At 40.3% G+C, this 27620-nt stretch overlaps 1 protein-coding gene across 7 annotated transcripts in view; it reads left to right on the top strand.

Moving 5' to 3' along the window:
- LOC125149105 (piezo-type mechanosensitive ion channel component 2) overlaps positions 1-27620 on the top strand; it is a 474283-nt gene that overhangs the window by 247935 nt on the left and 198728 nt on the right. For all 7 annotated transcript variants that reach the window (XR_007145811.1, XM_047827748.1, XM_047827749.1 and 4 more), the window contains exon 5: positions 19326-19488. Coding sequence is in view for 6 of the 7 variants with exons in the window: in XM_047827748.1 (XP_047683704.1) it covers positions 19326-19488 (163 nt within the window). In the remaining variant the exon portion in view is untranslated. The remainder of the gene's footprint in view (positions 1-19325; positions 19489-27620) is intronic.

The raw sequence follows: 27620 nt of genomic DNA, 5'->3' as shown, positions 1-27620 counted from the left end.
TGGCTCTCTCTCTCTATGTCTCTCAAAAATGAATAAACATTAAAAAAAAAGAATTTATTCTCAGTAAGGAAGGGATACTGAAATCTGTAGACATATAATATTAAAACACGCTCTAGAGCCATCTGTAGGGATGGCTGAAGGGATACTGAAGGAAGGGATACTGAAATCTGTAGACACATAATATTAAAACACGCTCTAGAAGGACACTCTAGAGCCATCACAGTGGCTAAGCACTCAAAAATACTGAATTGAAGTGCTTGTTGAATCGCATGGTAAAATGGAACTTCATTACAGCGTAAACAGTGAGCTGTTATTGAACATCCAGTCGCACCAAAGCTATCAACTCTAAAAAATGACGATTTCTTGTACAGTGTGATAAAGGTGTTAATTAAATAAATACTTCATACCCAGCCTTGAGGCAGGCATGAAGAGGGTAGGAAAGAAACATAAGAAATGGCCTCATTCTGAACTGTTCACTCATTCTCAAATAGCTGCCCCAAAGTTGACCGTTGGACAATATCAACAGGACAGCTTTTGCATTCATATCAAGGAACCCAAGTGGAGACACCATGGGTCTGGACTCAAAGGAAGAGACCCAACGTGGAACGCTGGTTACATCTTGATGAATCATGGGGGTTAGTTAGTAGTTGCAGGGGGTGAAGGGAGAGTCTGTGAGGGGCAGTGACAGCAACAAGGATGGGGTAGGCGGGACCTGTATGAGCACTGCTGAGAAGTCTGGCTTGGCTGGGGCAGAAGACTCGTATCCTGAAAACAGGAGAGAAGCACCCGGTGTTCAGATTTGTAGGTTTACAAATGGCCACAGGTCACTTGAAGAGTGTTGATTTTATTTATTTATAAGAATGCTAAGTCTTTGTTTAGGAGAAAGTCTCTCAATAACCTAGCTGTAATCCCATAAATCGGGGATTTGGTAATAGGTCTCGGACTGTTTGAACATAACTTCCCAGAATTTCGAGCAAAAGGATGCACAAGAGAACCCATTTCCTCTGCATCCAGCAGTGTTAATTTTATCCTTGCCATAAATTTTTCTATTAGGGAAACCCCCTGGGAGAAGCAGCTGATGAACAGCTTCTGTGGAAGTACAGTAGCAAAATGCCCAAGGACCTTTGGGACCATCTTTCTTGTTGAATGTTGAGACGTCACAGAGCAATGGCTACCATTCAGTACATTTTCTGTGTCATTCAGTTAACAGATTTACAGATGCAGCTGGTTTAAAAACTGCCAGTTGTACCGAGTGCTTGCTTGGTTTGGTTGCAGTGTTTCTTCCTTTCCTTTGTCTCAGATGTTGGTTTTCGTCTTGAGTCCTCATAGGTCATTCTAGATTGCCTTTGTCATTTCATACTGGATTAGTCCAGCTTGCTCTCACACTCTCTGTCAGTCTCAATCTCTCTCTCCCTCCTCTTCTCTCTCTTATTGGGTTTACTGAGGTATAATTTACATTCAGTGAGATTCACCCCCCCCCCTTTCAGGGTATAGTTCTGTGACTTTCACAAACAGGTACATCATGTACCCACCACCACATTCAAGATACAAAACATCTCCATCATCTCAGAAAAGTCTCCTTCTGCCCCCTTTGTAGTCAGCCCTCTCCCTGCTCAACTGCTGATCTGATTTTTCTTTCTGTGGTTTTATCTTTTCCACATTGGCCTATGAATGGACTCATGGAGCACGTGGCCTCCTGTGTCTGCTTCTTTCACTTAGCATAATGCTTTTTTTGGTTCATCCACAGAGTTGAAAGTATCTGTACTTCATTCTCTTTTATTGCTAATTGCATTCCATTGTATAGATCATTGCATAGATCAGAAGTATCTATTGACCAGTTGGTGGGTGTTTGGGTTGTTTTTAGTTTGGGGTGATTATGAATAAAGCTGTTAAAAACATTTGCATCTAGGTCTTTGTGTGACTATATATTTTTGCTTCTCTTATTCCGGGAGTCTCTAAATTGTCTATTTTGCCTTCAGTATGCCTGCCAGTTAATGAATTCTGCATTACTCAAAATGCTTACTGAACAAACTTTTGAAAACTAAATCACATTTTAACTGCATGGGGAAGTATATTTAGAGATACTCTTTGGCAATTCTATTTGCGGTAGACCAGCACACTCTAATCTTTGCTTTATAGATTTGTATTTTCATGTTTTTGAATCTATACGGGTACACTTTTTTGACAGTTAAAACTTCAGAGTTTCTTTCTTTTTTTTCTAAACTCACGTGATTACCTGAACAATTTTGACTTGTTTTACAGCTTAGTACTTCTAGTTTGCTTTAATTTGGTAGAGTACAGATCCGCAGCCCTTACCTGCAACCTCAAATTCAAAAATGCCTGGGAACTTAACGTTTGAGTCTAATTTGTTGATGGAAAAGCCTAACCTGACCTGAACGCACCTGGTAGCCAAGGGGAGACCACTGCAGTTAGTGTGGCTTGTCCCAGGCGTGTGTGTTTGGATGGGGCCACAGCCCCAGTGCCGGCTGCCAGCACTAAATCATACAGTAAGAGGAGCCTCTCTTAAGTCTTGAAGAGTATGAATTTTGAAATACATTTGGCTCCAAGAGATTTGGAGAGAGGATTTGTGTTATTTTCATCTGTTCTCTACCTGGATATCATCTTTATCTGTGCTCTGCCCTATACAACTGCCCCACCTGTTTGACGGAATGTGCTAGAGAATCCTTTTCAAACTTCTTCTCCTGTGACCATGCTAGTACCCTTGTGCCAATGGTACAATACAACGCAAATATATGAAATTTCAAAAACCAATGGCCGCTCTTACCACATGCGGTACGCTCCTATGTTTTTGTTCCGTTTCATTCTCCTGCTTCACGAAAAAGAAAATGCTGATTGATGACCATTCAGTGTATTTGCTAATAAATGAATTAGTCACGACCTACAGTTGGAAATGAAACAAAGCAAAACACAACACTGAGCTGGAGGGTGAGGCCCAGCATGATATACAGAAAGTTGGCAGCAAATTAGTGGAAGTTAATCCCTCTTTTAGCTGCTTACTGGGAGACATTACAACAGTGACAAATGCTTGTACCTCATGGCATTTGAAGAGTGTCACATGACGAATGAGAGTCACCCTGCCTCAGAAATACGGATGAGATGCGCCATCCTCACACCTGAGATCAAGCAAATGGAGACCCCAAGGCTGTGGATCCTCCAGTAACGTAGAGTGAATCCCTGACCTCCAGAGTAGATTTGTACCTGGCCCCCATTTTGCAGTAACTCAAGAGAGCTTTGCAAGCCCACGAGAGAATTGTAGCAGGAATGTGCCACTCAGGGCTTTTGCGGGGCACCAGAGCTGCTCTGTGATACGACAGAGAATTTGTTCCAGGAACGAGACTGTATAAGTTGTGGGCGGAGCCAGGGAAGCGAAGTTCTGACGGGAAAGATGGAGGTGAGCCAGTGCGTCTGAGGAGTGGGCACATCCAGGACTGGAAGTGGGACCTGGTGGGAAGCTTCTGGAAAGGCCTATGGGAAGCTCTGTCTGTGCAGCCACAGTCTGTGCTGGGCCTGGTCTGCTTGACCTGCGGGGCCAGTTTCCAGGAGGAAGGGCTGGGTGTGGAGTGGAGGAGAGCCAGGGCGAAGGACTCCTGCCTGACACCTCTCCGCTCCTCTGTCACCTCATCCAACTGTGAGAAGCCCCGGGACACAGCGGCCCTGCTTCTCTTGTACCCTCCAGCTCACACACAGGTATCTCCTGGGACATTTCTGATTCAAAACTCTGAAGGGTCAGGATTCCAGAAACAGCCCCACCTTAACCAAGTTGAGGCAGCACAACCCAGCAGCTAGGAGGTTACCCTAAACTGCTGATTGTTATTCTAAATACCTTTAACTGTGGTCTTCAGAAACCATACTGTTAATGTTCATCATTAATGTCTCCAGTCTGCAGAGACATTACAGTCGTATCTGATTGCTCGGAGGGGTCAAGCATTTGGTCCAAAGCCTGAAAACAATTCATTATCAAAACACAAAGATTTCTCAGTCTGACCTAACCAAACTACTCTATTAATAGGCTGTGGCTTAGAATAATTTGCTGCTGTTTTCCTCAAACTTTGCTCAGTGGTACTTTATTCAGTAGGCAAGTCTCAGATTGGGGGGTGGGGGAAACTGAAAGAACATGGGAGGTAGATTGGAACCCAGGGCATTGCCCGACGGAAGTACCTATGCGCATAGGTGCTGCCCCAGATGCCTTTCACTTCTCTCCTCCCTGTTGTCTTTTCTTAAATCTGCCCCATATCAGGAATCAGCGGGGTCCTTTCCCGTCTTTCTCGGCCTCCCCATCTTTCCTTCTCCCCCTTTGCAATCAAGCATTTAAATGTTACTGCCACAAAGTGTGCCCTTAGGGGTGAAGGGCTGCCTTGAAGTACTAACTGCTGGAGTGTGGGTGTGGGCAAGCCAGGGCCTGGGGAGCAGGTTGTATGGAGGTATTGGAGGGAGTGTCCCCAGTATAAAAAAGTGACCCTGTACCAGGGATTACATAGCTGCAGGTGGATGAGGCAGCTGGTGTGGTTTGGAAATTAGTTCCATTAAACAACAACAACAACAACAAAATGATTGAGCATATAACTAAACATATAAAGCACACTGAGAGCCAGATTTCTCACTATCTGAGCACAGACTTATAAACGGGGAAGGGGCACTTGGGTGGCTCAGTCAGCTAAGCGTCTCACTTCCATTCAGGTCATGATCTCGTGGTTCCTGGGTTCGAGCCCATCGGGCTCTGTGCTGACAGCTCAGAGCCTGGAGCCTGCTTTGGATTCTGTGTCTCCCTCTCTGTCTGCCCCTCCCCTGTTCATGCTCTGTCTCTCCTTCTCTTTCAAAAATAAATAAACATGAAAAAAATATGAAACAGGGAAGGCAGAGACTAGAAAACATCCCAAGGTGTGAAATTGAAAGGGAACGTATCAGAATGGATTCAAGTCTTTTAAGAATGTATATGCACAGAAAAATGTAGAAATCGTAATCAATGTACATTTTTGTGTGCTAAATACACCTGTTTCCTACCCTGTCGAGTGGGATAGCCCAGAAACAATGGCCAAGCACCCAGACCTCTGAGAACCCAGTTCTGAATACCATGTTCCACGAAGAGAAAACAGGGCTCTCTGGGGACCAGAGAGTAGAAAGTGTGGAAGAAGAGGAAATAGGGGACGGGCCTGAAACCTCACTCTGTCAGAAAGTTGGAAAATGCTTCATGGACGATAAGGACGTCACAGGGGCCAGCTTCCAGGGACTCTCCAGCTCAGGGGCAGTCTGAGCCTCAAAATAAATAATGGTAGTTTCAAAATACAATGTGGAATTCTTGGGTCCACTCTGATGTCAGTTGGCTAAGTAATTAATTGGGGATAAGGGGGGAGGGCTTGCTTGGAGCGGAACGGCAATTAAGTACAGGCGAAGCTAACCAGCTTTGGCAGCCATCATAATGGTAGTTGATCCTGGCAGGAGATGTTGATGAGGGTTGAGGTTGGGGGATGGAGGTTTGACGAGGAATGGGGTTTTTGTAATTTCGGAATATCTGCCCACAAAATATGAGTCAAGTACAAAAGGGAAAATGGCAACAGTGACCCAACCAAATGACTCAGGTGGGATATGGTGGAATCACGTGCCCCCACCTGGTACACAGAGACCAGATAGCATCATCTCTGTGGTACTTTTCACAAGAAGCATGAGACAGATTGAGGGTTATCCTACATAATGAAGACTGTACTCATCCACTGTCGAGATCACGAAAGACTAAGAATGACATACCGAGAAGTTGTTCCAAATGGGAGGAAACTGAGGAGACATGACAGCTACATGCACTTCCCGTGCCTGGGGAGGGTCCTGGCCCCAGAGGAGGACAAGGCACTGTCAGGACATTTGATGGAATAAGAAGGGGGTGGTCATTGGATAGTGGCATGTCGGTGCTGATTTCTGCATGGGAAGAATGCATGGTGGTAACGCGGGAGAGAGCCCTCATTTGGGTGAAGTATTCAGTGGAGCAGAGAGAAGGGGTGACACAGATGGAGATATCCGGTTCTCTTCTTTTATAATTTAGGAAACGGAGAAATTAAACAACTTGCCTACATGTACATATAAAAGCAAGTGGCTTAGGTGCCTGGGTGGCTCAGTCAGTTAAGCGTCCGACTTCGGCTCAGATCATGATCTCACGGTCCGTGAGCTCGAGCCCCGAGTTGAGCTCTGTGCTGACAGCTCAGAGCCTGGATGGAGCCTGCTTCACATTCTGTGTCTCCCTCTCTCTCTGACCCTCCCCCATTCATGCTCTCTCTCTGTCTCAAAAATAAATAAACATTAAAAAGCAAGTGGCTTATAAATATTGACCAATAACCTTGGCACATGCCTTGGCATTGGCATATGAACGTCCAAATGACATTCAAGGTCATTCCTGGCCTGGATCCTGCTACCTTTCAAGAACTTCTCCCACCATTCATTCTCATCTTTTAGATCACAACAAAATGAATTTTCTTAGAATTCCCCAGACACACCATACTAATTGAGACATCCTTTGAAACCCATCTCAGACGTTCAGCCGAGGGAGCAGCCCCTGTTGCCTCCTTGACAAATAGAGCTCACCCATCGTTCCCTCTTTTTGCTGACACTTCTACACATGGGTAATATTGATAATATTGACTTCACCCATCTTCAGGAGTTTATTGGCCTCCTACCAGCCTTTCTTACTTGCTACAGCCGGGCGCAGTGTCTTTCTCTGCACCGTCTGCCTAGGGCCTGGCAAAATGCCTGTGAGCTGATACATACTCATACATATTTGTTGAATTAAATTAACAGGAATGGGGTTCACTTCAAGGTCTTTAAGTCCAAAGTTCATGCTGCTTTCTTTATTCCGTGTTAGCTTTCTGTAGTGACACACAAAGCCTTTTGCTTTTTTCGGATCCAGTGTTTATCAAGATGATAAATGAGCTACTTGGTTGCAGCCACGCATCGCATGTCTTACTTTCTTTCCAACAAAATTAATTGTAGTTCATTTTCCCCAAGCTGTTCAACACGGGAATTCAAACAAGGGGGAACCTCTGATGTGGCACGTTGTGTTTACTGCCAGTGTGGTTTCAGGATGAAGACCTCTGATTGTTTTTAATATTATCCTTGTAGCCCCACCTCCACCAGAACCTGGTAGCTCACCAGCTGGACAGTGTGACCAGTGCTTTGTTTTCAAGTTGGAAGGCAAGCCACTTCGGGATATGCTCCAGGTGGTGCAGTTCTGGTTTTTGTGAATGTTATGACGGAGTTTTCTCCTTTGTTATGAATACATGACGTGGAGACTCCAAACAGTGATCTATAGGATTTAGTGGTGGTGGTGGTGGACAGACTATCCTCTGAAGGCTCAGAGAAAGTAAGTAAGAAGAAGACAAATCCAAGAGGCAGGCATAGGTGGTTCCCCAGCAAGGAATAGAGGACAGTTGGAGGAAGTTCTTGGTCATTGCATTTTTATCAATATTTTTGATAAACCATAAGAAATGATTTCTGAGGAGGTTTCACCAGGACCTTGCCGTGGTGGTAGCCTTTTTGTGGCCACAAAATCAATAAACAGGAGGCATATGAGGAGCTCTCAGATGCATGGAGAAGTGGACAGGAAGTGAGACCAGTGGATAGAATGTATGATCAGTTACACAGAGGCTTCTATCAACAAGTTCAAAAGAGCACACACGTGAGTTTTGATTGGAACAAGTGCAGAAGATGCGGGTGAAAATTCACGCTGATAGAAACTACATCAGCGAAGGTCCAGAAGTTGGAAGAAATATGTCCTTGTCATAGGATGGTGAGACCCCTAGAGGAAGGTCACAAGTTCAGGAGGAACCAGAAATCAGATTAAAGATAGGGAAACTTGAACTTCACGGAGAGGATTTTGGATTTGATGCTAAGTTTTAGGGTAGTTTTTAGAATATTGCCCATGGGAGTCATGTGGCAAAAGGAGTGCATTTTATTGTCTGTTTTGGGGGGTTGTTTAATTTTGTATTTTGTTGTAGTGTTTTTGTTTTTATTTGAATTCCACTTAGTTAACATACCGTGTAATACTAGTTTCAGGCATACAGGTTAGTGTTTCAACACCAGGTGCTCATCACAGCTAGTGCCCTCCTTAATCCCCATCTCCTATTTAACCCATCACCCCCACCCACCTACCTCCTGGTAACCATCAGTTCTCTATAGTTAGAAGTCTGTTTCTTGATTTGCCTCTCTCTTTTTTCCCCCTGCTGGTCATTTTTTTTTTCCTTAAATTGCGCATGAGTGAAATCATATGGTTTGTCTTTCTCTGACTCATTTCACTTAGCTACATCCATGTGGTTGCGAATGGCAAGATTTCATTCCTTTTTATGGCTGAGTAATATTCCATTATATATAATACATATTAATGTAATATATATTAATGTATTAATGCAATATATATTAAAATAACAGTATTACATAATATATAATGTAATATAATATATTAATATAATATAATATATTAATAAATTTATATATTAATATATTAATAAATTATAATAAAGTAATTAATATATAATTAATTATATAATTAATAAATGATAAATTAATAAAATAATATAATTAATAAATTTAAAAATAATATAATATAATATATTAATATAACTTACTAATATAATATATTATGATATGTTAATATAATATATTATTACATATTATATTATATAATATATTCAGTTATATAATTTATTTATGTAAACTTAATTATATATAATTGTATAATTTAATTATTTAATTATAATTATTATAATTTATTTAATTACAAATTATATAATATATATTATATTATATTAATATAATATATAATTTATATATTATTTATATAATTTTATAAATAAATTTTAATTATTACAAAAATTAAATTTAAATTAAATTTAAAAGATTTATAATTAAATAATTTTATACAGAATAATAATTCTATATAAATATAATTTTATTATAGAATAATATATCATTATATTAGTATATTTATATATTATATAATATATTATTATATATCATGCATTAATTATTAATATTATATATTAATGTATTAACTGTTATTATGTACTAATATTATGTATTAATATATATAATATATATATAAATCACATCTTCTTTATCCATTCATCAGCCGATGGACATTTGGGATCTTCCCATAATTTGGGTATTGTAGATAATGCTACTAGAAACACCGGGTGCCTGTATCCCTTTGAGTTAGTGTTTTTGTATTCTTTGGGTAAATACCTATTAGTGTTTAGATAGCAGCAGTGGTGTGCCGGTAAATGTGGAACAACCAGCTCTCTGGGGGAAAAGTGCACTATTGGCAGCATTTGCCAACTTCCATGATGTAAATACTGTAAAAACTGAATACTCAGTTTCAAGCCAGTAATACATCGTCACTGAACACAGCTGGAACCAGCCAGCTCCAGCACACTCCTGAACAGCTAAGTACATAAGGACAAATGATTTGACAGTCACCTAACCCTACCCTTCCTTCCCTACCCTTTTGTGAATGCCCTCCATCAAAGCAAGAACCTTAGGATTCTCTTAACTGACCTTCTGCCTCATAAATAACAGAAGTGAAAAGCCATCCGCACACTTACATGAGAGGGAAGTGTGTGTGTTCCAAATGGAAAGTAGCAACTTGTCACAGTGAGATAAGTGGATCAAAATATTCGAGTACTGTTTCACCTTTAAGGTGCTCACAAAAATCTTGCCACTAATAAAAAAAAAATCCTGAAAATCCAGCATCAGCTCATACCTTTAGGATATTAGAAATTGGTATGCAATTGCTATTTTAGGGTAGAAAAGGTTTCAAAGTTCACAGAAATGAGCTATTTGGATTCTCCAATGCATCAACAACTGTGGAATTCTGTTTGAATTCCTTGATTTGGATACTGAAAGTGATTCTCAAAAAGTGGTACATTTCTTTCCAGAGTTTCTCATCTATACCTTGATTCATTGACATCAACTCTATTGGTTTTGGTTTATGTGACTTGCTGTATGAAATCATATATTCAATAAAGAGATAGCCTCCATCCATATTTTCAAGACATATGTGGGAAACCATTGAAATCAGAGTTCTATATTTCACATTAAGGTTTTACTATTAGATATACATTCACTCTGTTCTTAAAGTGGTTTACTAAATCTGAGAGACTGATGGACGTCAGAGTACTTAAGCTTAAGAAAATCAAAAGTCTGACTGCTAGCGTGTGAACTTCAGAGGCCACTAGAGAACAAGGTAAACCATATTTATAGCTTGTATTCATTTAAATAATGCTCATCTGATATTTTAATCATCTATTGGAATTCAATTGAAGCTGACCTTTCTACTAACTCTGAACCGAAGGACTTGCCTCCCCAAAGGAGTTGCACAAATTAAATTATTCTTCTTGAACTTCTGGAGGTGACTGTGGTTGCTTTTGTATCTGGATGTTTCTTCTCAGCAATACTGAAACTTCACCATTTTTCTTCTTTCCCAGTCCCATCTCAATTCCACTGCCTCTTTATTTTGGATTTTTCTAGTTGGAATGAAATTTTAGAGTTCAGAAGACCCTGAAAAATCATTTCGTAGATGAGAAAATCTGAAACTTAGAAAAATTTCCATGTGCCCATGGAAATACCCACATGCTGCACTATTTTTCTGCACCTTGATGGGAAGGATGGCGATTAAATTTGATTAATGAGTCAGACCAAATACAATCATGGTCATTACAGCATCAATTGGTCACTATTCCCTGAAATCATAAAACTCCTAGGGAAAAAAAGATAGGCCATGAGCTCCTTCCATCTTATTGTTGAATTTTGGGATCTGACTCCAAAAGCAAAGGTAACAAAAGCAAAACTAAACAAGTTGGACTTCATCGGAAAACAAAACAAAACAAAACAAAACAAAACAAAACAAAACAAAACAAAAAAACTTCACAGCAAAGGAAACCATCAACAAAATGAAGTCAGTTCACTATATGGGAGAAGATATTTGCAAATCATATATCTGTTAAGGGGCTGATATCCAAAACACATAAAACTCAAATAACTCAATAGCAAAAACCCAAACAATCCAATTTTTAAAAATGGGCAGAGGATCTAAAAAGACATTTTTCAAAAATAGACATGCAGATGGCGAACAGGCACATGAAAACATGTTCAGTATCACTTATCGTCAGGGAAATACAGATCAAAATCACAGTTAGATACCACCTCACTCCTGTTAGAATGGCTATTATCAAAAAGACAAGAAATAACAAGTGTTGAAGAGGTTTTAGAGAAAAGGGACCCCTCCTACACTGTCGGTAAGAAAGTAAATTGGTAAAGCCACTGTAAAAGCCAGTATGGAGGTCCTCAAAAAATTAAAAATAGGTCTACCATATGATCTAGCTAATCCACTTTGGGGTATTTATCCAAAGAAAATGAAAACACTCATTTAAAAAGATACATATGCACCCCTGTGTTCATTGCCAACAGTAAGGAAATAAGCATTCATGGATAGTTGAATGGATAAAAATACAACACACACGCACACACACACACACACACACACATGCACACACACTTAATGGATTACTTTTTGGCCATAAAAAAGAAGGAAATGTTGCCATTTGTGACAACATGGATGGACCTTGAGGATATTGTGCCAAGTGAGATAGGTCAGACAGAGAAAGACAAATATCATATGATTTCACTTGCATGTGACATCTTAAAAAAACGAAACAAATGAACACACAAGACAAATGAACAATCAAAACAAAACAAAACTCATAGGTACAGAGAACAGATTGGTAGTTATCAGAGGGGAAGGAGGTTCGGAGGCGAACAAAAAGGATAAAGAGGGGTCAACTGTATGATGATGGATGGTAACTAGACTTACTGTCATCACTTTGTAGTATGTACAAATATCAACTTATTGTACACCTGAAATTGATATGTTATGTAGCAGTTTTACCTCAATAAAAGTCACTATCTTTTCCAGCCAAGATAATTGCCTTCATGTTTTTCACATATGTTCTACACAAGGAATTTTAGGCAGTATGACTATTCCAACTTTTGAAAATAATGTGAAGAATTAAAGATAAACTTTTGTACCTACCAACTAGCTTTCAACCAGTTTAAGACCTTGAGCATTACCAATATTTGATTATTGGTATTTATATAATAGTTTATGATACCCCTCTTACCTGCCCAGAAATAAGTATTTGTCATTTTCATGTCATTCTTTATGCACGGATCCCTAAGTGATCTGTATTCTGTACTTTTGCTTCTTCTTCTTTTTTGTTCCACGTTATGTTTGTGAGATGATATATCCCTATTTAGATCCATCGCACACACTTTTGCTCTAGTTTATTCATTTATAGTATTTTATTTTGTGGAGGCATACTAATTTAACCAATTCATTTTCCTCTTGAAGGATATGCAGGTTATTCCCAATTTTCAGCTTCATCAATTCCTTTGCTTTTCTTTTTTAAAAAAATTTTTTAACATGTTTTTGTTTTGGTTTGTTTTGGTTTGGTTTGAGAGACAGAGACAGAGTGTGAGTGGCAGAAGGGTAGAGAGAGAGGGATTTACGGAATCCGAAGCAAGCTGTTAGCGCAGAGCCTGACATGGGGCTCGAACTCACAAGATCATGATCTGAGCTGAAGTCGGACACTTAACTGACTGAGCCACCCAGGCGCCCCCTCAATTCCTTGTCAAGAGGTAAAATCATTCTCAACAAATAAGATCAATGTGACTATAGCACGATTGGAAAGAAAATGTTTGCCTTTTTAAGAGAACATGGTGTTTTAAGCAGTTTAGTGTATGCTTTTTTATATGAAAAGTATCATTGTATGCCCAGAAAGCAACACTATCTAAGATAACATTTTATAGGGGAATGTATATATTCATCTCGTTAATTTATTAAAACCGTTCTACACAAAACATGGTTAGCCTGATTTCAAATGTAGAATTTATTTGAAATACAATTTGCTTTTTTGTTAAATGCCCTGTATGTATACTTATAATTAGTTTAGAGGGCCTTATACAAAAATGTACTCTATACAGTGCCCCGTCCGTGGACAACCTAATTTATTCTATTGCCTTTAGCCAACACACATGGAAGAAAACTCTCAAAACTACCCCTTCAGCCATGATTTCTCTCTCAGGCACAAATTTCATGGGACTTCCAGCATGAAATATCGCCTCTGCACTACACATCACACCCGCCATGAAAACACGGCTTCCATGTCCCGCTTCCTGCAACCAAATCACAATCTCTCCTGCGATCTCTCAGTTTCCTTGGTGATTATGTTCCTCCTTTGTTCTAAATCCTTCAGTAGTTCTGGTTATGTGGGTTCTTTGCCAAAAGTCCAAGCCCTGGGCCCAGCCTTAACCCATCTCTCTGACTTTATCATGCCCCTTACCTACCTACTGTTGGTCAAGAGGTAAAATCAATTTTACAGTCAATTGCCAGGCTAGTACTTGGCACATGATAGATGCTTAAAAAAATATTTTTTTAAATGAACAAATGACAAATTCTGCCAAACTGAGCCATTTAACGTTCATTAGATGCACTTCCTATCTTTTGGTCTAGAAATGTTTTCTCCAACGTTTGTATTGGACGAAACCACATGTATATATTTCATGGCTTATATTTTCCAGTTTTGACAATTACATCTTTGTGTCCAAGTAACTGAGACTACTCATGGGCTTCTGATCTCCAGCTAGTCCCAGACAAAGAGACATTTCTTCCTGTCTGGGTTTGTATTTTATTTTTCCTGAGTGAAATTATCTAAATGAACTAAAATATCTCATCTAATGCCTCAGCAGTACTTCGCACAAACTGCTGTGGTACAAAGCAAAGTGTAAATATTTGGAGATAACATTTATTCTGCCAGCTTTTATTCAGTGTGTACATTGTACCATATATATGCATATGTATGTATATAGAGAGAGTATATGTATATATATATAGATAGATATGCACATATATATATAGATAGACACATATGTATATGTATGTATGTATATATATAGATGTAGATACATATGTATATATAGAGATACATAGATACATTCATGCATATATGTACATACATACCTATACATATATATACACACATGCATGCATATATATACATATATATGTATATGTATGTATATATATATGTATAGATATATATGTATCTCTATATATAGATACACAGAGGAAGTAGATAGGAAGCCCTCCTTTGGTAAATAATCGAGTGACATAAAATGTTAAACATTTTATGATTGAGTATGTGCAAGGTATGGCAGGCTTCCAAAGGAGGGAGTGGTCAAGGAAGGGAGATAGAAGGGGTTCACAGTGGAGATGTGGGAAGTGGGTTTGAGAGATGAACAGAATATAGGAGTGTCATGGGAGAAAGGCCACTGTTGCCTGTGGGAAAAGATTGCACAGTAGCTCATAGGGGAAAACACTTGCAGATTCTGGTGCTTGCGTTCAAGATGGGTGGAATTTGAGGTACAAGGAAATCATAGCAAGAGTTAGGGCAGCCAGGCCCAGAACACAGAAGGCCTCATATGTCACACTCAGCGTTATGGACCTTTCCTGTAGGCATCACAGTTGACATGCTCGACCTTATGCTTCTAAAAATTAAGCTCTGGTAGCAATATGGAGACCTGACTGGCAAAGAGGACAACCTGAAACAAAATAGTAAGGATGCTATACCAGTAATCGAGGAGCAGAACTGAGCTGTGGGAATAAAATGGCAGTAAGAGAGACAGTATGGAGACAGAACCTCCAGGTTTTCAGTGAGAGAGTGGTAGGGTCCAGGTTCTCTCTTGGCTGCTGGATGGATAACAGCACCCTTTTTCAAGGTGAGGAATATCACTGGAAGGACAGATTTTGGAATAAAGATAGCATTTAGTTTTAAAAACTGTAGAAGTGGAGATATCTGGTAGGAAAATGGGTATCTGTTTGTGTGTCTCAGGGGACATGTTAGGACTGAGTATGTAGATTTGTAAGTCATCATGTTGGTGCCGACTGGAGCCTGGGGAATAGATACATCATCCAGGTCTACCGTGTAGAGTTAAAAGAGAAATAAGTGAAGAGTACAACCTTGCAGACTCATCAATATTTGAGCAGAAGAGTCTGGTGGGCACAACCCACCCTGTGTTTCTGAGTGGGATTTCCCAGCAGTGTGAGATTTCAAGAACATCCATGGGCAGGTAGGTAACTGGAAAAGAGAGGCGAGAACACCGAGTAGATTTGAGGGCAGCAAGAGCTGATCTTGCTTGTCAAGTGCAGCGCAGAGGTGGAGTAGAATAAGAATTAGAATGGGTCATTTGGGCCTTTTAGCTGGGAGATCACTGGTGACCCTCGACAGGGCATTTTCTGAGCAGTGTGGGGAAAGGATCCTGTTGCACTAGGTGGAAGACAGGTGCCTGACTATCCGAGCAAGGACAGGTGCAGTGAGGGGTGGCTGTACTCACCAGACAGCTTGGAACAGAAGTCCTCTGCCTCTAGGTGAGAAGTTGAGCCAGTCATTTAACCTTTCCCCTTGTTGGCTTCCAGTCTGTAAGATGAGGAGGACTGGACTATTTCTAGTGATCTTCCAGCTGCATAATTTCAACGACTTACGGAGTCAATGGATGGATGGTTGGACAATTGGATGTGAGAAGGGACTGAGATGCCACTGACTTCTAAACTCATTTGAGACCTATTAAAAATCGAATTTATAAGGATTAGCTACGCATTAGGGTAGTTTCCAAAGTATCTATTAATTTCAACCAAAAATCTAGACCAATAAGCAGACGGTAACCCAACATTTCCTAAGACCTGTTCCACGAACACCAGCTCAGTAAAATGTAATAGGTATTAGATAAAACTTTTAAGAAATGATTTTTGGTCAAATAAATTTGGGAAACAGAGTCTTAACTAAATCAATTTTTTTCTTCCAAGATTTTATTTAAATTCAAGTTAGTTAACATATAGTGTAGTATTGATTTCAGGAATGCAATGGAATATTACTCAGCCATCAAAAATAATGAAGTCTTTCCATTTGCAACCATGTGGATGGAACTAGAATGTATTATGCTCATTTGAAATAAGTCAGTCAAAGAAAGACGAATACACTATGATTTCACTGATATGTGGAATTTAAGAAACAAAACAGATGAACATAGAGGAAGGGAAGGAAAAATAAAATAAGATAAAAACAGAGAAGGAGGTAAACTCAAATTTCTTGTTTTGCTACATAACTTATCAAGTTCTCTACTACAGTAATATGCACTGTGATTTTCTGACACTTATTTGACCACTTTGTTTTCTTTTATTTCGTCTTATTATATTCAATTCACAGCATTTCTGGGGACTAACATTCTGATTAACGTACTTTAGTAGACACTGGTCCACTACATTGTCCAAACAATGAAGAAGGAAATTGATTGATGAGAGGATCCCCAAATGACATATCAATTAGACTGTGACCTGTTCGTTGTACATGCACTTCAGATTCTTCAGAAGTTTCATTGTTTCTTCAACGGTTGTATGAATGCACTGCTTTGTTAACTCAGCAAGCCAAGAGTAGTAGTTAATAGGTTAGCACCTCTGTGGCTGAATGATTTCATTGCAAATCGGGATCACAGCCCAATCCTGGATCCAGTAGCTGAATTCTATCACAGTGAGTGGAGTGATTGCTTTTGCAAACAGCATTCATCTCCTCCCGTGATGTATGTATGCTATGAAATGTGTCTTCGGGGACCAAGAAACACAAAGCTGAGACTGTTGCCTCAAAGTGACTGCAGACTGGGAACTTAATGCAGTCTACAGGTGGGAAAGGCATAAGGCTCTGCTCTGGCTTCCCGGTCTCTGTGCTGTGAGGCAAGAAGCAGCTGAGGCCAGACCTAGAATCCTTGTTACCTCTCCTTTAAGAATTCTTTTCCTCTCAACTCCGCTTGGTTGGTGCTCTTCATAAAATGCCACAGTCAACGTGTTTCCTGGGAAAGAGCTATAATAATCTATTCCCCCAAGCCCCCCTGATTAGGACTGGTGGGTCTCTGGAACTTAGCCCCGCACAGCACCAAACAGCCCCTGGAGTCTGGCCTTGTTTCCTGGTCTCTCCCCTGGACCCCCTTCTTTCTCCTTCTTTCTTCTTTCTTTTTATTCTTATTCTTGTTTGCACTGTTTGATCACTTTTAAAGTATACAACAAACCTCTCCCTTTTTCCTTAGATAAAATCAATCATTAGATCTCATGCTGTAAGTTTCGTTTGGGGTGAAGTTTTCTTAATTAAATCCTCTTACCCTTCCCCCAAATGAAAGGGATTTGCCATTTTTAAATACCTCTGCCACAATCATGTCTGTTTCATTTATGGAGGTAAAGAGATCTCTTAACTACTCATGCTTCTCTATTCAGAAGGGTTTAGAGCCATGTATAAAAAAAAGAAGCTTATGTGGGGCATGCCCTATTCCGGACCATTCTTTAAAAAGAAGATGTGAGGATTTTTTTTTTCCTGGAAGATCCTAGATGGGAAGATTCTTTAGGTAATTAACACTTAACTTTTACATATGCTATAGTGACAAATAAATGGAAACATTCTAAATGTACAGCAGTAGTAGAATAGTTAAATGCTGTCAGATCATGAACATGGTGATGTTTAAAAATAATCAGTGAGTTGATGAGCGCCTGGGTGGATCAGTTGTTTAAGCGTCCGACTTAGGCTCAGGTCATGATCTCACGGTCCGTGAGGTCAAGCCCCGTGTCGGTCTCTGTGCTGACAGCTCGGAGCCTGGAGCCTGTTTCAGATTCTCTGTCTCCCTCTCTCTCTGACCCTCCCCCTGTTCATGCTCTGTCTCTCTCTGTGTCAAAAATAAATAAATGTTAAAAAAAAATTTTTTTAATAATCAGTGAGTTGAAAAACTATTAATGATCTATTACAGGAGCTAATCATTTTCAAAACATAGTATGAGCTTCGTGTTGTAAACCGTCACTATGTATGTCTAGAAACAGAGGAAAACTAGAAGGAAAAGCCACGCAGATATACATGCGAGAACCCAGTAGTTGAGAACATAAAATCTGGTCCTAAAGGGAGCTTGAGTATACTCCTGTTCTCTATCTGTGTTGACTTGAGGGAAGTATGTTTACCTTTTGGAGACTTAGTTGTTGTTGTTGTTGTTGTTGTTTTCGTATGTAAAAGGAGGATAAATAATAATACCTATCTCCATATGGTGGTTGGTTGGATGAAATGCTATATACCAAGCTCTTAATACAGAGCAATTGCTCAGTTGTAGTAGATATTATTAACAATGCTTTCATTTACCAAAATGTTAACAACGGTCATTTCTAGGCAATGGGGGTCTTGCTTTTTATTATATTTTATGTTTTTTTAATGTCTCTTTTTGAGAGAGAGAGAAACAGAGAATGAGTGGGGGAGGGGCAGAGAGAGAGGGAGACACAGAATCCGAAGCAGGCTCCAGGGTCTGAGCTGTCAGCACAGAGCCTGATGTGGGGCTCGAACTCATGAACTGTGAGATCATGATCTGAGCCAAAGTCAGACACTTAACCAACTGAGCCACGCAGGTGCCCCACATTTTATGTTTTTATCAAAATATATAATGCATACAATATAAATGAATAGAGTATGTATTTGATCACGTGCTTAGTTCCTAAACGAGTTTATCTCTGATAAACATTGAATCACTTTCATTTGACTTCTATAAAGAAGGCAAAGAGTAGTATCCCTTTGGCATGGAGAAGGAATGCATTGGCCATGGGAAACCCCCCAGTGAATACAGTTTGTCAGTGTCAGGCATTACACTTGAACTCAAATCTTCCAATTCTAAGTTCACTGTCCATTCTCCAAGGTTGAAGGAAGAAACATATTAGATCTACCTTTCTTGGAACAGTATGAAAACAAAATCAACTAAGTATTCAAAATAATGAAGAGGTCCTGCATTCAAGGACTGCTTTAACATTTTCTCTGTTTTTCTCTAGCTTTGATTTACGTCTAAGGTAAACTATCTCCCAGCTGCTAGTATGTGCTTCAGCTAGATTGCAGACACCTGTATCTGTGCTGCACATGTGGCTTATTTAATAACAATATGGATCATTAGCATGTTTTAGGAGTGAGAATTGGGTTAGGATCCTTTATAGTATTTCAGAAACTCCAGTGAAATCGTGGAACATTCCTGAATCTTAGTACATTACATAAGATTCTGAGATGGAGGGAAAGCTTTCCAGTCCCTTCTAGGCAGAAACTGAAGATCCCTTTTTTAAAACTCATTAAGAAGATTCAGAAATACTTTAAGATAGTGTAACCATAGAAATAGAAAAACAACTAAATTTCCTCCCTCTTTTTTTTTTCCCTCCGTAGCTTAAAGGGAGCTGATGCCGGCAATGGGATCAGAGTGTTTGTGCCTGATATCGGGATGTTCATTGCTAGTCTGACCATCTGGCTCGTCTGCAGGAACATCGTTCAGAAACCCGTGACCGAAGAAGGAGCACAGTATAACTCGGAGTTTGAAAATGAAGAATTGGTAAATCTGATGTCCTGCATCCCTCTTCCCTCTTTGATTTCTGAGAGCCTTGACCCTTACTAAGTTGTGGAGAAGTGAAATGTGCATAGCACTTACGCTCTGCAGAGCTTGGCTTAAATGTTCACAGTTACTTTGCACAACCCTCCTTCCCCCGGTGTAGTTCTGATGGGTAGGCAGTCTCCTCCACACCTTGGCCACCAGGAGACAGTTCAAGGGGTGTGAACACTGCCATTCGTGAGGCATTCACCCCAACCCAGTGTTCTTTTTACTCTCATCTAATGAGAGTAACCTTTTAAATTCATTATATTGTGGCCCGTTGTCTAGATACCTTAGTCAATACAAAATATTTAGAGAAGTAGCACCTGGTAGTTTTAGGAGAAAAAAAGTAATTCCTTCCTGAAGGGAAGCTTTCTGGTCTGTGTACTTTGCTCTTCAGAGAAGAATTGTGTTCAGAGCATGCTTTGACCATTATTTTAAAGCAATCCGGGGGGTGGGGGGGGGTGGCGAGGAACACACACACACACACACACACACACACACACACCCCTTTGGAAAAGTATAAGAATTGGAAAAAGGTAAAAATAATGAGGAAAATGTATGTTAATTTTTATCTATGTGTTTTAGTAGAAAGAGTTTCAGGAGGAGCAGGGAGCACATCAGATCTCACTCAGTGTATGAGAGCAAGTTGGACAGCTCGTCACTGTCCCCAGATCTGTTTCAGAATGTTGCTCTGTTCTAACACTGTGCTTTGTTATGTGAGTTTCAGTGACGTTGATTTAAAAAGTAATTGATTTGGTAATTGAAAGATGAAATTTGCAAAGGAAAAAATATTGAAAAGACTTACTCTGGACATTTGACACAAGAGACACAACTAGCAAATGTTTTTACTCAGAAGTTGGGCAAGAACTTTCACCTGCAAAACTGGGGTGAATTGAAATCAGTTATTTTGAGAATGGTAATTACAAGGGCATCAGGGAAGACAATTCTCAGTTATAGCAAATGACTTATGTGCCTCAAAAATAGGTAGCAAATTGCCTTGTATAGTTATTAAAAAAAAATAAAGCGAAGATATAATTCAATAAATCCATACAGACTAGAAATGATATTACTACCTGAAATCATTATGGGTAAAAAATAAATGATCACATTGTATATCAATATTCTACTTTTTTAAAGGCAGACGTTAACAAGTACTTGGTGTAAAAAGCAATTATAGCAAGATAGCAACTAACCTTATCTTTCATTTATGTCTACAAACTCTGTAGGACTTATCAGTGTCTTAAAAATGGGTAAAACTGTGAAAGTGCCTTTTCTTCTTGTTGGCTTCACAATTTTAAAGCAGAACTTAAATTTTAATTTCTAGTTTTACGTTTGAATTTTATTTATAATAGTTACAGTTTTGAAAATAATCTGGCTTTGATAATTACTGCCCAAAATTGTCCAAGTTTGGTGAAAGTAAACCCAGGAACTTGAGCTCTCCAGACTTAGGATTTTTCATTACTATTATTTATAAAAGCAAGACTGGTTTTCCGTTATCCTCATGTTACGGATAGAGGGTAAAGGATGCTTATTGCAAATTGAGTGGACTCAGAAGGCAGACTTGGAAGCTACCTAACAGTGTTGGTGTGATGTCGAGAAATGTGTTTATTCTCTTTCTTCTGCAAAATGAGGATGATCATAATCCTACGTCGTAGAGTTGCTGCAACCACTAAATGAAATGTCAAATAAAACACACCTAGGGCGGCGCCTGCTCATTGGGCTGCTTAATAAGATGCTACTTGCTCTCCGCATCCTGCTCTTCTCCAATTGGAAAGTTACTGGCGCAGTTTCAAATTCAGAGTCCTCTTAGAATGATAGAAAGTTAAGCTGGGCGGTGCGTTTGAGGCCAACCTACTCAGTAAGAGTCTCTTATTCGTCACTGAGCCATAAATGAATCACAAAGCTTCTTAGGAAAAGAACTTCTGTCACCAAGGACAAACGCTCTTTTGCCATAGGACTAAGAAAGCCTACATTGACTGATGGAAGGTCATGGATATCAGGTTATGGTTGAGGTCACACATCTGGTGAAGAAGAGAACACAAAACCATCACTTGGATTAATTCTAAAATCATGTTTCCTTCCTGATTTCTCACAGCTCTCAAAGATACACTCAGGATACCTCTCTCCTGTTTAAAATTTGTTTAAATATCTGTACTCCCGGGGCGCCTGGGTGGCGCAGTCGGTTAAGCGTCCGACTTCAGCCAGGTCACGATCTCGCGGTCCAGGAGTTCGAGCCCCGCGTCGGGCTCTGGGCTGATGGCTCAGAGCCTGGAGCCTGTTTCCAATTCTGTGTCTCCCTCTCTCTCTGCCCCTCCCCCGTTCATGCTCTGTCTCTCTCTGTCCCAAAAATAAATAAACGTTGAAAAAATAATAATAATAAATAAATAAATAAATAAATAAATAAATATCTGTACTCCCTATATTATCAATCACATTATTAAAAAATTACAATAAATTGGGGCACCTGGGTGGCTCAGTCGGTTAAGCGTCTGACTTCGGCTCAGGTCATGATCTCACGTTCTGTGAGTTCGAGCCCCGCGTCGGGCTCTGTGCTGACAGCTCAGAGCCTGGAGCCTGCTTCAGATTGTGTGTCTCTGTCTCTCTCTGCCCCTCCCCTGTGCGCTCTCTCTCTCTCTCTCAAAAATAAATAATAAATATTAAAAAATTTAAAATAACAATAAATTGATAGACATTCTATATTACTTATTTGGGGATTTGAAAATACTAAATATTATTATGAGGTCGATTTCTTTCTCATTTACATTTGTTTTGGCCTCCTTTAGATATTAATTTCCATCCTCTTAGCACATTCCAGCCCACCAGGTGGCCAGGGAGAAGCAGGCTGGTGTGTGAACCTTCTGAGACGAATCCACAAGGAAATATTTCTAACGTGTGAGCAATCTTGCTCAAGTCTGAAAAGAATAGAAACACACGGCCAAAATAAGTAGGGAAGTTATTTTGTTTTGGGAGGTCCCAACATATTTCTTCCCTTTTATAAATCTTGACATTTGCACCAATGTTTGTTTTTTGAGGCTCCTTTGAAAAAATAGTGTTTGCGGGCATTTCTTCTCCTTTCATTTATCTCAATAGAGAAATGGCGAGATTAACCCATTGGTGCCTGAGAGACTTTTTTTCAAATCCAGCATTGTTTTAAACTAGCAACTAATCTCTGGAGAAGACTCCTGCGTCTTTAGTAACCTTCCTCGACTGGATAGTGAGGCTCAAGTTTGGTGTTTTAAAGGGCATCGCAAATCCCAGAATTCCCCCCAGAAATCCCCAGGGGAAGTCAGTGGGTGGGAGAACCTGTTTCGCTTTTGCATTGTACAGAGAACAGACCTCAGTAAGGGAGCCAACTCCTCAAGTACCAGGAAGGTTCTCTTTAACTGACACATCTGTGGGCTTGTTTACCTGTTCATTGTAACTCAGAAACACATCTACAAATCCTAACTGGGAGAAAGATTCCTAATCTTAAATCTTAAAAAAAAAAAAAAGTTATGTTATGAAAATTAAATTGTGTAGAAAAGGGCTTCCTGCTCAAACACTTCGTAATTTCACCAAACTGCTATTATCTTGTGTATTTCTGTAAAACTAGCTCTTTCTACTTAATGAGATTTCAGGCTTTATTTTTTTGGGGAAACAAATAGTATTTTAATATATTATGAAAACAAATTTATGATAAACTAAATGTTTATTCAAATAGGAATTTTAGTCATGACTTGGTCTGGTTAAATAGTCTGACAAATCAAATGTGAAGCATAAAAAAGAATATTTCTGGGGCACCTGTGTGGTTCAGTTGGTTGAACATCTGAGTCTTGATTTCTGCTCAGGTCATGATCCCAGGGTCATGGGATCAAGCCTTGCACTGGGCTCCATGTAAGCATGGAGACTGCTTGAGATTGTCTCTCTCTCGTCCTCTGCCCCTCTCTCCTGCTTGCGTGCTCTGTCTCTAAAACAGCTTTTTTTTAAATATAATTTTTTAAAAAAAGGATATTTCAGTGTAAGTCATCCGCCATCTGTTAAAAGTTTGGGGATTCAACATTTGGATCCACTAACGTTATCTGGAAATTCATTCTGAGCCTCAAAACCTGTGCCCTCCTTTCTAAAATCTAACGTGAACCAGGCTCCTGTGGCATCCACATTCTGGCACATAAAATGACCAATGGGGCTACGCCTCAAGTTTCAGCTTTGAGGTTCGAGTTACTATTTTTTTTTAGAAGAACAACAACAACAACAAAAAAGAATGAAAGAAACCCATCGTTTTGTTGTCACCTTCTCAATAAGCATTCAGCATCTCCCCTGAGATGTAGTCCAAAATCACTTGCTTTAAGTGATCAGATTTAAGACAGATCACTGTCTTTTCAGGTCTTTCCAGTGGCATTTGGAATGTTAGCAAGTGGGGACAACTGCTTCCCCCCGCCAAAATGCAGCCCACTTGGTCTGCCTTCTCTGGGTTAAACACATTTACAAGTTGGGGGAACCTTAATGGTGGTGATTTTAGATGCCATTCATTTAAATAAAGAGAAAGTTTTTAACTGGAGGAAACCATTGGCCTGTTGTCTTCAGAAAGCTCCAGGAGAGCTCAGTATTACAGTCTGAGCAACAAAGTATCACAGGGACAAGTTAACTTCAGATCCCTGACTAAATTTACCCCCCACTGTCTTCCAGATGCATCTTCCTGGACACCAGGTGAGAGCATGAGGTCCCTCTCATCCTTTCCTCTGATAGAAACACACGTGGGGAGCATACCCATGTGACAGTCAGAGGCGTCCTTATCACATAGAAAGGCAGGGACATTCTATTATTGACAGTATGTTAATTGAGTGAACTTTGTCTAGACTGGACTTGACTATGTGACTGATAGTAAAAATAAAAGAAGAATCAGCAGTTAGGAAGAGAGCTCAAATATTTTTAAATTATTAAAATAAAATGATTTCAAATTAAATACATCTTCATTTCTCCCACCCATTTGTTCATTTGACAACATTTGACAGTGTGTGACTAATCTCTGCTTTTTTTAAAGAAATCAAAGCTTCAGGGGCGCCTGGGTGGCTCAGTCCCTTAAGCATCCAACTTCGGCTTAGAGTCTCATGGTTTGTGGGTTCGAGCCACGCATCGGGCTCTGTGCTGACCGCTCAGAGCCTGGAGCCTGCAGCCTGCTTCGGATTCTGTGTCTCCCTCTGTCTCCACCTCTGCCCTGCTCACACTCTGTCTCTCAGAAATAAATAAACATTAAAAAAAAATCAAAGCTTCAAGGTAGACTTTTACCCTTAAACAGTATGTCTTGATCAATGTTTTTAGAAATTCTTGGCATATTTTGTTCTGTGTTTGGAATATTTGATAGGTGATTTTGTGCATCTAAAGTGCAAATAACAACAAAACGGTCCCAAGGGAGACTCACGTGGGGAAGTTGCAGGGCCTAGTGTCCCTCCAGTGAGGGCGTGCGGTCGGGCACACATGTGATGGGAGGAACCCACGTGCCCCACCCCTGCCACCTGCTCCTGCTCCAGAGGCTCTGCGTCACCCTCACTCCTTCCAGGGTGGTCATGCTCTCCATCCTTCTCTCAGCTGCAAATACCCCTGACATGGAGTTGTCACCAACTTGGTTTCATTGAACTGCCCAGGTTTCTTTTTTTTTTTTTCCAATATATGAAGTTTATTGTCAAATTGGTTTCCATACAACACCCAGTGCTCATCCCAAAAGGTGCCCTCCTCAATATCCATTACCCACCCTCCCCTCCCTCCCACCCCCCCATCAACCCTCAGTTTGTTCTCAGTTTTTAAGAGTCTCTTATGCTTTGGCTTTCTCCCACTCTAACCTCTTTTTTTTCCTTCCCCTCCCCCATGGTTTTCTGTTAAGTTTCTCAGGATCCACCTAAGAGTGAAACCATATGGTATCTGTCTTTATCTGTCTGACTTATTTCACTTAGCATCACACTCTCCAGTCCCATCCATGTTGCTACAAAGGGCCAGATTTCATTCTTTCTCATTGCCACGTAGTATTCCATTGTGTATATATACCTCATTTTCTTTATCCATTCATCAGGTGATGGACATTTAGGCTCTTTCCATAATTTGGCTATTGTTGAAAGTGCTGCCATAAACATTGGGGTACAAGTGCCCCTATGCATCAGTACTCCTGTATCCCTTGGGTAAATTCCTAGCAGTGCTATTGCTGGGTCATAGGGTAGGTCAATTTTTAATTTTCTGAGGAACCTCCATACTGTTTGCCAGAGTGGCTGCACCAATTTGCATTCCCACCAACAGTGCAAGAGGGTTCCCATTTCTCCACATCCTCTCCAGCATCTATAGTCTCCTGATTTGTTCATTTTGGCCACACTGACTGGCGTGAGGTGATATCTGAGTGTGGTTTTGATTTTTATTTCCCTGATGAGGAGCGACGTTGAGCATCTTTTCATGTGCTGCCCAGGTTTCTTTCAAAGTATTGGTGGTGTGTTTGAGGGCAGGAGCAAGACCTCCCAAGACCTCCCAGCCCTGCCCCCACCAGCCTGCCTGCTGACTGCCCACCCAGTTAACAGGAGCACCGTTCACTGTCACTGGAGCCCCAAGCCCTGGTACCACACTGGGTCCCTTGGGCCACTTATCCATTACCATCAAAAAGTCCCATGGGTCCTCCCTTCACATTGTATCTAAACTGTTCACTTTTCTGTCTCTACTGCCACGATCCTTCTCCCACCTCTCAACTAGACCACTGAGTAACCTCCTACCAGACCCCCTCACTTCCAGCTTCTGTTCTTACCCTACCCCACGGATACCACGCATAGCATCTGGATTATCCTTGTAAAATTATAAATCGAACCGTGTCACTTCCTTAGGTAAAACACGTCATTGGATTCCCATGAAAGGAGAACAAAATTCGGGCTCCTAACGCTGAGGGCTATGGCACTTCCTGCCTTTACATCCTCACCCTGTGCCCTGCCCACTCCCACTCTGTGCTGTGCCCACACTGCCCCCCTCTCTGTGCCCAGCACCGGCCAGCTCTTTCCCTTCTGCCATGCAATTCACTCCCTGCTCATTGCATGGCTGATTCCTCCTCCATCATCAGGCGAGCTCTTTTGCATAGAGGCCTTTGCTGACTAACCTCCCAGATTATTCCCCATCTCTGTATCCACCTTGTTGTACCCATAACATTTATCATAATCTGTAATTATTCTGCATAATGCTTTTTTTGTTATTTACTTTCTGTCTCCCTCAGTAAACTGTAAGCTCTCTGAGGGAGAGGATCACATCTGTCTTGTTCTTTGTTGCCGCAAATCCTAAGTTAGCAAAGTGATCTGAAATTGTACACATGGTAATACTCAAATACTTATCAAGTTGATTGGTTAAGCACTGGTTGATTAATATGGAGGCTTGCACAATGCAATCCAAAGTGTAAAACTAAAGGAACAAAGTGTAAAGTGTCAGTCCTGGGCGAGGGTTGTTTGCAAAGAGCTGCTTCTCCCACAAACTATCAGAAAAATCCACACGCCTGTCTTGAGTGGTCTCTCCTTGCTGTGACGGCACAAAAGGATGTGTATTTATCCATGGGCATGCTTTTTTATTCAGTATCTGCTATGTGCCAGGATGGGCAGAAACTAATATCTAAGAGGGACTGTTCTTTAGCTTTTTTTCTTTGCTTTCCAAGACATTTGCTCTTTTTTTTCTATCATGTTTGCTTTCAATATAACTGGTATTGGGCATTCCAAATCCCTGTGGTCAGTTGCAACCCCCCTTTCCCTCTCCATGTTCTTAGGATCTTATAGTCAGATTTTAGAAACAGTCATATACACCTGGTTTCTTTCCTCTGTGTGAGTGCAAACCTCTCTAGATCTTGCACAGTGCTCAGAGCAGAGCTCAGGGTCAGGAAAAGTTCTGAGAGGAGGGAGGAACAGGAAGGGAGGATGGAGAAGGAATACTGTGGATCCCAGGGCAGCTATAGCACTGTTCAGCCTTGTAAGGTTTTAATAACAAAAGCATGCATTTTATTTGCATCTTAGTCCATCAGAAGGAATTCTACAGAAGGAATTCTGAAAGATTCGGGAACTGGACGGATTGTGTGCCCTCAAAATGTTGCTTTGTTATCACTCCCTGAGTTC

Source organism: Prionailurus viverrinus, chromosome D3 (assembly GCF_022837055.1).
Source record: "Prionailurus viverrinus isolate Anna chromosome D3, UM_Priviv_1.0, whole genome shotgun sequence".
Lineage (NCBI taxonomy): Eukaryota > Metazoa > Chordata > Mammalia > Carnivora > Felidae > Prionailurus > Prionailurus viverrinus.
Note: the sequence above shows the minus strand (reverse complement) of the source record. Positions and strands in the feature narration are given on the sequence as shown.